Consider the following 12,075-nt stretch of genomic DNA (forward strand, 5'->3'; position numbering starts at 1 on the left):
TGGTGCTCTGATGGAAGTGTCAACCCCCGTTAGTCAGCTGCTGTGCAGTCCCTGTAAAGGAGCAGCAAACGTGAGACGGTTTTGTGGGTGCCACAGTCTGAGGGGCTGAGCACTGCAAAGCAAGATGGTTTGGGGGAGCACTTGGGCCTGGGAGGTTGTTAGTGTCACCCTGCATGGCGTAACCAGGCCACAGTGCTGTGCGCACGTTGCCGGCACCAGGGCTCTGAGCCAAAGCTGCACCGCACAGAGACACCCAGAGTTACAGGGCAGGAAGTGACAAAACCCCTGACTGGGCTGGGTTGAATTCCAGAGCGTCACACACATCCCCTGGCCCCAAATCCCTTTTTCTCTATTTGTGGATGAGTTCTCTTTCCATTTACCAGGTTGGCATTTGCTATACATGTGGGCATACTGCAGACTCACCCCCTGCTCTGATCAATGCCAAACCTCCCCCTATCCCAAAGGTTTGTTTTATTATTATCACATTGACATAACAGAGATTTTATTAAGGAGTAATTAGTTGATCAACACAGCAGACCCAGAACAGTGTCAACCCCAAATAGTCAAAAGTCCTGAGTCATCCCCCCACAACTCAGAAAAATGGTTTAAAATCATGACTTAACCCCTCCCAATTTGCCTTCTGGTTTTTTAGCCTTCAGAGTTCACTTGCGTCATGTTTTAAATTTTTCTCTGTAACCAGGAGGGCCAGATGCGCACTTTTTAAAACATGAAAGCTGAGGTTCTCATGCTATCTCGTCTCTTGGCTCCAGCAGCTGGGACTTAAACAACAAAACAAAAGACCGCAAGAGGTGGGGTTAAAATCCCGATCGCTGGCAACTCTGAAAAAGAGAAGCAGAATTAAAAACAGGATGATGCCATGTTCCCATTACTAATATCCATGGGGTGTGTATGCAGCCCAACCCCTCTCTGTAGGGGGCTGTAGGGTATAAAGCCACATCCGCGCACAGACGTGCCCCAGTTTAGCTAAAGGTGTGATTTCAAACCAGTTCTGTTTTACACATACACACCCACACCCTGTGTCCACACTCTTATCGGTGTCTTTCATCAGCTTAGCTTGCAAGGTGCATGTTAAACTGATATGATTGTGCGTGTGTCCCCTCATCCCGCCAACTGCAGCCGTTTCACGAAAAGGTGTGATTTCACACCAGTTCCGTTTACGCACTCCCACACGGGCGTGGATGGGCACGAGGGTCCTTCATCAGCTTCGCGTGCAAGGTGCGCGTTCACCCCCCTGGGCGTGGTGCCCACCACCACCCAGCCTTGCACCCGGTGCACGGCGCAGCACCCGCCGGAGCGCCCCCGGCGGCCGGCCGCGCCGCGCTCGGGGCGCGAGGCAGGCGGAGAGTTTCCATCAGGCCCCGGGGAGCGGGACTCCCAGCCCGCGCCGGAGCCAATGGGAAGCGGGCGCGCGCTCCGCGCCCCGGGCCGCCGGCAGGGGGCGGGCTCGGCTGGTTCAGTCCCTGCCCTGGCCGGGTTTAGTTGCGCTCCGCCGCGCACGGTGCCGGGCTGCTGCCGCTGCTCCTTTCCCCGCGCTGCCGGAGCGCTGCCTGGGGGAGGCGGCTGCTCCCTCTGCCCCCAGGGCTCGGATGGACGCAGTGGTCCTGGGCAGCGGCCCCGGGCTGCTGCTGGCGCTGGGTAAGGAGGGGACGGGCTGGGGGGGGAAAGGGAGCAAAAGGGCAGCCCCCACCTGCGGCTGCAATGGGACAGGGGGGCCCAGGGGCGCTGCCGGGAGTGGGGAGTCGCTGCCGCCGTTGCGGGGGGATCCCGTGGCGAGGGAGAGCCCCGCCGCCCTCCCGGCCAGCTGTTTGCGTCCTGCAGGGCCAAAGCTCCCAAGTCAAACGTGGCAGGTTGATTTGGCCCTTCCTGGGGTGCCCAGTGGCTTGTCAGCCTGGCTGTTCGCCTGGTGACCTCGCCAGCCCTCACCCTGTTTCCAGGGGGTTGTGAGTCTCTTGGCTTTAGAAATCTGCCCTGAGCAAGAGGGGGGCTATTTTTAGCTGTAGAACAAACATTTTATTTTAAGGCACTTGAGAATTCAGGTTCTTCCTGCGTTTAAAATTATAGCAAAAGAAAAACAACGCTGCATGGTGTAACTAGGGGCTTTGTCTCCTGCCCCCCACCCCCTCCTGTAACTCAAAACGGGTTATTTCTTACATACTGACACTGTGTGGTCCTGGAGCCAGAGATCAGGGTTAGAGCATGGAGTGTATCTGGCTACAAAACTCCTGATGTGTCTTGTTTAAAAGCTGCAGTCTTCTGCATAGGCCCTTGGAGATATTTTCAGTTAAAACCCTCATCAGGTTATGGGGGTGAGGGTGGCTGCTGGAAAGGTGTGGTCAGAGCTGTGATCTTTGAGCAGGGGGTTGGACGAGATGACCTTCTGAGGTCCCTTCCAACCCCGATATCTATGATTCGATATAATTTTATGAAAATATGCTAATGAGTGTGAATATGATGTAACTGGAATATGCTTCATGCAAATTAGAAGGTCTGTGTTTGTAGCAGGCAAGCATGTCTGGCTCAAGCAGGCAGGGTTCTGGAGTCCCACGCTGGCAGGGAAAACGGGTTAGAAGTAGTCTCAGCACATCAGTTGGCAGTCCCAAGGGGTTTTCTGTGATCCAACCCGTCACAACAGCCATTAGCAGTCCAAGCAGGAGACACCAGTAGAGAGTTGGGCTCCTTGACCAAAGTAAGTGAAGAATCAGTCACCCTGTAGATTAAGGGTGCATTTATAAATGGCATGTGAAAGGTTAATAAGTGATTGATAGCTGTTTTACAAATGGTTGATCAGTTGTTATCGTCAGCACCTGGGTTATAACAATCAAGAACAGCTTTGACTGATGCACTTATAACCATGTAGAACACAGTACTGGTGTTGGTAACATGTATATAGCATCTCTTAATCCTTATTAGCTATTTATATTGAAGATATACTTTATAAAGTGTGGCCCCAAAATCTTCTATGCTCAAAACATGTCTTGTTTAAAGCTTTCAGCAAACAAAAAACCCCAACCCCCTTTAGATGTTTGATGACTTAACATCTGAGAATAAATAATAAAGGGATTTTTGGCTAGCATAAACAATGTGCAGTTTTTAACAAAATACATGTTTATCAGTTAATGGTTGAATTCCTGCTTATTAGCCTAAAATGCATGCCTGAAATGTCACAGCTGTTCCAGGCTCCTCTGAATGGTCCTTCTTCCATCTTTCAATGGAGTCCTTTAAATGATTGCTTTAAAAAAAGACCAAAAAAAAATTACTGAAGGGGGAGAGAAAACCCCACCTGAAATAAGATGGGAGAAGCCTGGTAACTTTGAAATTAAACCTGTCAGAGTGGGCTCTGTGTTAATTCGGAACCGCTAACTTCTAATGGGAGCTCCATGCAAGTATTTGAGGGATGGATAGATTTACTGAGTTGTTAGCAAAAGTTATGGTTGCTTGACTCTCCCCCCCACCCCCGCCCTGATATAATATCAGCCCTAAAGTTGAACTGTAAAGGATTTTTACAAGACTTAGGCTTATCTCCTATTTTAGTCCTTTACCATGTATAAAGAGGGTCCAAAAGTCTTTTTTTTAAAAATAATTTTGTTTTTCAGCCTTAGGCTTAGTCTGAACTTAAAAGCACTCTTCCAGTGGTGTACCTACATCGCACCAGGGTTTTCTTTGCTGCTTTAACTATAGTGGTATGTTTAGAGCAGCATCACTGTCCAGTGTCGACAAGGTCACCGACGCGGTGGGCATGTCAAGCCTTGCTCCTCCTGCTCTCCGTGGCAGAGCCAGCGGAGGTCTGGTGATGAGTGCTGCAATCGCTGTCCTTCACAATTGCTCCACTTTGCCTTTGTGCTGTCGTTTCGCTGCTTATCCTGTCATGACACTGTCTCCCAGGGCCATTGGGACCTGAGGAGGGAGAGGAAATAAATTTCCAGCAACAAGCCCGTCAAGCCGTCTGGTACGTGATAAGGAAGCTAGAAAGGGCTCAAGTTCGTACTATTTCCCCTGTGCATGTTCCCTTCCGTGGGTTGGGTTGCCCTCACTGTCTGCAGAGGGACAGTTTTCAATTTGATGCGTGAGGGGCTTTAGACCTGCAGTTCTGTCCAGCATTAGTGTGAGGTGTGGGGCTTTCAGTGCTCATCTGTCCCATCAGGCTGAAGGTCTGTTCTCCGAGTACATGTAGTAATACGAGGGGAAGCTCCCCTGCGTCGTCATGGGGCTGTGCTCCACGTGTGGTGTTAGATACGTATTTCTTTGGGCACTTGGGATGGAATTAATCTTCCCTTTCCAATCTTCTGCCGTCTCCCATTTGCAGGGTCCTGCCCCAAGACATCAGACGATCCGGGTTGGTTGTTTTATGAATGCCTGCCCTGTTTCCCCTCAGTGCGTGTCTGTAACAATCAGTATCAATGGGCAAGGAGCATGCAGGTAGAAAAATAGACCCATCTCACTGGTGTTTTCATGGCAGGGTCTCCATTTTAAAGGCTTTGCTTTACCGAAGGCTGGATTGAAATTTTCTCCCCATCTCAGGGGGGTGGTGGTGAAGTAAGCTTTAAAGGTCCTGGGTTTTTTTTTTTCTTAAGCCCTTTTATGTATACTTCTAAAAAGTTGCCCTATAAAATGTTTTACCAACCTTCGGAAAAGTGCTGGATTCCTGCTGGTGTTATGGACATGTGAACACCGTATAGCACAGTCCACTATCCAGAATTCTGGGCTTTTTACAGGAGTATGAAAACCACCAGCAGAACAGGGACACTGTTCACAATCCCTTCTGAGTAACGCCATTTAAATAAACAAGTATGGCATGTTATATGTACATCAGCAGGGCGTGATGAATCCACTTAGCCAGAGTGAGTTGGTGGTTTTATCAGGTGAGAGATTCTGCTGATGGCAAAGGTTTCATTTGGGGGTGTGTGTGTGATGGGGTGGCAATTCGTGGTTGGATTTTCAAAAGGACTTCACGCCTAGCAGCTGCCAAATCCATCCACCTCAATGTAGGTGTCTTAATGTCTGCTGAGCTCTTTCTGGCTGTACGTCTCCAGTCCTTGGGGTTGCCAAAAGAACCTTCCAGATACAAGCGCGATGCAAACTGATGCAGCCTTGTCTGCCTGAGCTGGCAGAGAGACTGCTGCCTTATCTGGAGGGCTGCTAGCATAGAGTGGGGTGTGGAGGCGGCTGGGAAGGGAGCTGTCCCCCATTGTTACAATAGGATGCTGGGGAGTGGGATTCCTACCACTGCTTCAAGGAAGGTGCGCCAAACAACGTCAGCAGAGGGCTGTCTGTGTAGGGGACCCTACGAGCTGAAACTGCTGTCATCCCAGCACGCACTGATTTATTGGCAAGGGTGGGGCTGCCCAGTATTAAGTGACTTGGAGGGGGGGCAGCATTCAGCTGCGGGGAGAGCAAGGTCTTCGGGGCCGAAGCAGTGGTGGTGCCCACCCGGCAGGAGACTGAGCAGGATAAGGTGTGAGTTGAGATGAGGGGGACGTGGCCCTTGGGGGATTTGGGATTGTGTGTCTGGGGTACCAGTGTATCTTGGCCTGATGATTAGGCTTAGTCTGGGGGCTAGTAGACACTGAGTAACTTTTCCAAGCCCTATATACATGTGGTAATTTACTTTCTTTTGACATACTATGCAGCAGCATTGTCTGCTATTGGCTCTGATTTCCATCTGAACACACATTGCCCCATCCTGGGCAGGGGGTCAGAAATGATTATTTCCAGGTATTCCTGCAGTGACAGTCTGCCAAGATTGCCACGCAAACTGTGAATTTGGATCTGAGTCCTAAGCATTCTCAGTAGCCTTAAAACCCATAGAAGCTAATGCCTGACGATAAGCGGGGCATTCTTTTTATGTGTTGCAGCTTTTTAGTGAAATCAGTGCAACAAGTATTTTAATATTTTGCTGGCTTTGGGCTGCTTTCATCCCTGCCCTGATATGCTAGATTTGAGCTCACCCATTTTAAATAAGACTTGTAAGTTGAAAGTCCACCGTCTGCACAGAGAGGAGGCACGCATTATTTCATCTGCCTTTGAGTGGAAGGGATTTGGCCTGGTAGATCTGGGTCTTTGGGGAATGCATGGCAGAGGGGAGTACTGCCTTCCCAGCATCAACTTGCTAAACTCCTGAGCCCTTTCATTACTGCTCCATGGGGTTTGGGCTGCATGGGTGAGGAGGGGCTAGCGGGTTTCTGTGCTTTTGTGGAGTCTACTAGGACCTTTAACATGCCAGTTGGGGTATAAGATGTGTTCATATGGGATTCTGCCCATTCAGAGATTCGTTACTTCTCAGTGTCGTGTGATTGAATAGAAACTGCACTACTCTGGGCTGTAGCTATCCTGCAGTGTGGGGATTTTTGGACTGGCAAGCTCTGTGTACTCTTGTGTCAATAAAATTTGTGTGTGTGCAGACAGTGTCAATAAAATTAGTGTGTGTGCAGACAGTGTCATTAAGAAATTATGCATAATATACAATTTTGTTTTGTTATTGACTGGCAAGCTAAGGGAGTTCTTATGGGGTTTGGCAGGAACAGGTTTTTTTATTTTTGCTGGAAGGCTCAAAAGAGTTGACGACAAACTCGGTTGCTTTGGAGAGCCCCACACCCTCCAGCTAAAGTTTGTAGGGAGCTAATTGTCCTGGACCCCATTCATAGATGTTAAAGCCAGAAGAGACCACTGTGTTTAATCATCTAGTCTGACCTCCTGGATAACCCAGTAATTTGTGTGACAGAGTGAATTATTCTTTTCTTCCAAGTAGGTGAATGCCACTGAGTCCAATAACTTGTGATTGGACGACAGTCCTATGAAAATGGGAGCCATGACCCCCTGTAATCAGCCTTTTAGAGCCCTAGTCCCTTCATGTTTACTCTGAACAGCCCTCCCACTGGCTTCTGAACAGAGGGGAAATGTCTTGCCCAAGGTGTCACAACAGGTCAGTGGGAGAGAGACAGCATCACCTCTCTCTTACCCAAATTGAACGTAATCCAACCAGCTGTCATCCAGGTCCTTATCTCTGCCAACCACTGGGAGAACAAGGAAATTTTATCATCCTAGCCAGGTTACTCATGGGGGTAGGCATGTGCGGGATTGGGCCCTAAGCATGGAACTAAAAATGAAGTTAGTTAAACTGGAAGCTTTAAGACAGAAGTGCCTTGGTATAGGTTGGGTGAGAAATACTTGGCAGGAAAGGCTTCCTGACATGGGACTGGCTCTATATTTAACACTTGCGACAGATCCTTGTCTCATTTGCTAGAATGTGATGGCGCTTGATTGCTGACGTATTAACAGTTCTGGAGAGGAGGGAGTTCTGCCTAGCTACAATTACAGTGTTTTTGCAGTGGCTTTATTTTGCTAGTCTAAAGTTCCTGAATTTGAGTCATATTAGACATTTAAGCCAAGATTTTCATAAGCGACTGACAATTTTGGCTGCCTCCAGTTCTAGAGACCCCATCTGAAAGGGGATTTTCAGAAAATGCTAGGTGCCCACTCTTTGAAAATCAGGTCGTTTTAAGGTGTCTGAAAATAGGCACCCAAGAGCTGTACTCAGTTGGCCTTGTAGGGCTGCAAGTGCATCTAAGATAACGATTTAGGCCCTGATCCTGCTGTCGCTTAGACTTACGCTGAACTTCACCCACGAGTAGTCTGACTGATGTCAATGGAGCTGGTCCCATGCTTGCATTCAACAGGTGGGCAAATGTCAGGGGATTGAGGCCTTAGCTTCCGTGTGGATAAACTGCCCAGCTGTGAGACGGAATGATCCCGGGATGAGTCCGTGAGTGAACATTGGATGCCAAGATTCTAAATTCTGTCTCTTTCGTTCTCCCAGTGCCCTTGTCTTAATGTTTATTACTGATGATTGAGTGGGAAAATATCTATATAGCTCTTTTTTTTTTTTTTAAGGGGAGCAGTCAGGGGATAGTTCTGCCCCTGTGGTTCGAGCGGCTCTGTTGTCTGTGGGGGAGCCATGCCAGCAATTTGCATTGCCTCCATGAAGCTTGGCTTTGTGTGCCAGTGAGCAGGTGCTGGAGGCAGGCGGGGCTGTGAGGAGCCAGAAGGTATCTACTGCTGTGCTGACCCACCAACCTCTTCCTCCTGCCCACTCCTGCCCTGGCGGAAGGGGTGTGGGGATGCAGAAGCTACTGCAGTCTTCCCACAGGCTGAGAAGCAGCTCTGCCGGTTGAGAGGGGTGATTCTCTCCCCACCCATGTCCCTGCAAAGCAGGCAAGTGCTATCACCTTCCGTGCGGTCTGTGTTGCTCTGGCTGTGGGCGTGGTGGTATGGAGTAGGTGCATGTGCTCCGAGCAGATGCTGCTTTGCAGCCTCCTGCTTCCATGACCCTTCCCACTCGACTGCATTCATTCATGAGAGGCATGCCTGGAGAGGGTGCGGCCTGTTCCCAGAGAGACTGAAATACACCCAGAACTGCCCTCCACACCACCTGCAAAGCAGTAACTCTGCCCTCTGTGCAACCAGCTGGTTGGCAGAATAGCCCACCATCACCTTTATACGCAGTCGAGACTTTGCTCTGTGGACGCAGTACTGAGGAAGGGGAGGGAGCTGTCTCTTCTCATAACAGGTGTAACTTGCCGCTTCTCACCTGTTTCCCCTCGACTGCCCCTGGACGCTATTATGGCAGGCTTAAAATAAGGAAAAGAATTGTTTCTCTTGCCCTTCCCCTGCAATTATCCTAGATCAGTGACTGAGAACAGCAAGCCAGGCAGAAAACTCAGCAAGGCACGTATGTGAAATATGCAATATGTTAACTATCTGGGTACTGTATTCTGTATTTCCAGGGTCATGCAGTTGATCTGATGGATCTCTTCTGTTTCTAACTGTGGTGACCTAGGTGTGACACCCATGCTAAGTAAAATGGAGAACAGATCTATGGTTATCTTGACCGACTTTTGAACAGTGGTATAAAACTATGCATAAGGATAACCTACTATGGGCAAGGAGCTCTGAGGTTGGATTCTTCAAAGGCACCCACTGTTGATCTGTGGTAAAATTCCCATTGACATAAATAGGAGCAGAGTTAGAAATACACGTAAGGGTAGGATTTTAAAAGTGACTAGTGACTTTTGGATGTCTCAGTTTTTAGGAATCCAACTTTTGAGATGCTTTGAAATGGCGTCATTGTCAGAGGTTGGTTCTCAACGCTTTCTGAAGATCAGGTTCCTTCAGGTGTCTTGAACTGAGGTACCAAAATCACTGGTCGCTTGCAAAATGCCCACCATATACAATCCTGCCTCCTGGCCTCATGACTTCCCTAAGGATCTGTGGCACTACACTCCCACATCTGTTCCTCTGTGGAGAGGAGAGAAGGTTGTTTCAGTCTTGTCCTTAATTTTTCAAGATGTTCATATGAAACAGTTTGGTCCATTGACAGAGCAGATCGTCAAGCATCTCTAAGGATAAAGCTTGATGCACGACCAAAGGCAATTGCTCTGTTTGAAAAGCCTCAAGAGCAGTCATGTAGCAATCCTAGTTCTGACTTAGCTGTTAATGGGTGATCTGACCCCCTTTTGGGTGGGATCCTTAGTTTGAGAAACGCTGATTTGAGGCACCTGGCATTGGCCACTGTCGGAAGACAGGATATTGGGCTAGATGGACCTTTGGTCTGACCCAGTATGGCTGTTCTTATGTTCTTAAGGGCTTTACGTGTTTATTTTGCCTTTTTAAAATACGTATCCCTGTAGTTTTTGTTGCAACGCTGTGAAATTTCAGATTTACATATCTGAAACCCTGAAATTCAAGATTTTTAAATGTGAAATTTACAAAAATGGACTGTGAAGTTAGCAGGGCCATGGTGAGAAGTGGTGGAGCCCTGTACTGCTGTCCTCTCTCTCCTTGACTTTCGGTGCCTGATCCTGCCTCCGATGGAGGTAGGGTGAGAAAGGAGCCTCATGTGGGTTTCCCCACAGTGGCAAAAGGTGGGTCAAGGGAGAAGGGAAAGGGGCCTGGGATTGCCTGCTCAGGAGAGGAGGTGAGAAAGAAAAGCCTCTGTTGTCAAGGCTCTGCCTAGAGGTGCGAAGGGCTCTGGTTCCAGTAATGAAGGGCTGCTTCTTCTGAGCCCTCTGGCTGCTTCCCTGCCCCATGCAGCATTGTGAGGAGCAGGGCAAATGAGTAGCTGCTGCTGCCCTCCCTCTGTCAGCTCTGAGCAGGGTAGGAGAGGGTGAGCTGGCTGGGACCCCCATGGCAGGTACTCCAGGGGGCCAGTAGCTGGAAGAGGGATGAAAGGGCGGGACGAGGGACCCGGGGAGATGAGAGTTGGCAGAGGCGGCGGCAGCGGTACCTACCGGTGCTGTGCATTTTGCCCTTCGGCTGTTTCCATCCTGTGTGGTGCTGGAAGCAGCACAGGCCTGTACTGGGCACCAGTCGCGTAACTTCCTGCCTTTTCCCCGGGCACCAGTGAGAATGCTGCCGTGGCCCAACGTTCTCACTGGGCCCAGCCCCTTCCCTTAACAGGGCAGTTCAGCCTGCCCCACAGGGAGAGCCTGACCCCCTGCTTTCTGAGCTCAGGCCCCTCTCTCCTATCCTGAGCTTGAAATATTGGCTGCCTGTGTCCTTGCTGGCCTTTCTGGGAGCCCGCCACCTCTTGCCAACTCCCTGCCAGCTGAGGGGGCAGGCCTGCCAAGGCCGCTCCGATCACAGTTTTCCTGTGTGATAGTGTGAGACCCTGCCCGATCGCGGCTGGGCTGGGTGTGGTAAGGCTTAAAATGTTAATGACGAAGTATTTGCTTGAGTCTCTTGCTTGTGTAGAGGTCTGGCACGCAGGGGAGAGAGGCCGTGTTGTGTGGTTCCTAGATCACCCTGATTCACTCAGCGCATGTGTTATTTGCTAGTTTGGGCCTAATAGGAATTACATGGCCAAGGAATCCATCAGACTGCATGAGCCTTAAAGAGTAGCTCTCTTCCCTCTAACCTAGTAGTTACTTTCCCTTCATTCATTGACATTTTGTTGCTCTTATCCCATATTTCAAAGTGATAGAAGTAGGGGACATTCGTCAGGTTAGGTCCCTAATGAAACGTGCCGTGCCGTTGCTTGGAGCTCCATTCCGCTCCAGAGGTGACGCACGGGGAGTGGCCAGGAACGTGCACCAGAACTGTAAGTTAGGAGAGGATTGCTCAGGCCTTTCTAATTCCCAGCTAGCTGTCGGTGGTGGTGTATACCCCGCGCCTAGCCAGAGCAAGTGGAGCCCTTTGAAGACCCTGTTATAACCTCTTTTTGTTTTAATTGAAGGCCTAGCAGTTTTCAACTGTGTGGTTGCCGGCTGGAACGTGACTGCTGACTACGGAGTGAAGAAGCCCGTATGCAGCTTTCCGGAGGAATGTACAGGTAACTCTGTGTTATAACAAGATACCGATTCAGGTTAAAAACAGACCAATGAGTTGAAATGGTACAGTCAGTATAGGTCTCAGTGGTGCTACAAACAGCCAAGCCATTTTCAGTGCTCCAGTGTCCATCCTGGGGTAGACAGGCCTGCGAGGTGCATTACTGATTCTGCAACAGTATTTTAATAACTGTGTCTTTGTGATCTGGAAATGAAAGATAACGTTAACGTGCCCCTAGCTGTCTGCCTTGGGGATGTGGTAGCACTGTGTAGCACTGCGTACAGCTCCTGAAATAAAGCTCTTTACGCCGCAAACTGTTCTGGATTCAGTTTTGCAAACCATTTATCCCGTGCCCCACCAAAGAGCTAATTGGCCTGTTCCCGGCGCACACTGACAAGGTTAACGCTGGCCATGGTTCCACTCGGCTTCCTTATGATCATGCTGTTTGTTGCCGCATCATAAGCGGGAGAGTTCGAAAACTCTTAGCCTGAGCTGTCATTGGGCAGTGATTATGGAATGTGTCGCTGGCGTTTCAGGCCTTCTCAGCTGCATTTAGACTCCACTCACGTGGTTGCAGCTCAGGCTATCCAGGAAGGGAACCCCTCCAGATCTGGTTGCCAGGACTGCAGTGTGCCAGGGATACTTTTGTATGCTTTCTGCATGTCCTTAATCCCAGGTTTTAGCCTTCAGATATGCACACCTGAGCCCCATTGCCTCCAGTGTCATTCATGCACT

The 12,075-nt window shown here is 49.6% G+C and overlaps 1 protein-coding gene across 1 annotated transcript in view; it reads left to right on the plus strand.

Moving 5' to 3' along the window:
* Positions 1-1,432: 1,432 nt before the first annotated feature.
* BTC (betacellulin) overlaps positions 1,433-12,075 on the plus strand; it is a 30,851-nt gene continuing 20,208 nt past the window's right edge. Inside the window, exons 1-2 of the mRNA XM_073340009.2 lie at positions 1,433-1,656; positions 11,249-11,344. Of these exons, the coding sequence (XP_073196110.1) occupies positions 1,608-1,656; positions 11,249-11,344 (145 nt within the window). The 5' untranslated portion in view covers positions 1,433-1,607. The remainder of the gene's footprint in view (positions 1,657-11,248; positions 11,345-12,075) is intronic.

The sequence above is a fragment of the Lepidochelys kempii genome, chromosome 4, assembly GCF_965140285.1.
Source record: "Lepidochelys kempii isolate rLepKem1 chromosome 4, rLepKem1.hap1, whole genome shotgun sequence".
Lineage (NCBI taxonomy): Eukaryota > Metazoa > Chordata > Testudines > Cheloniidae > Lepidochelys > Lepidochelys kempii.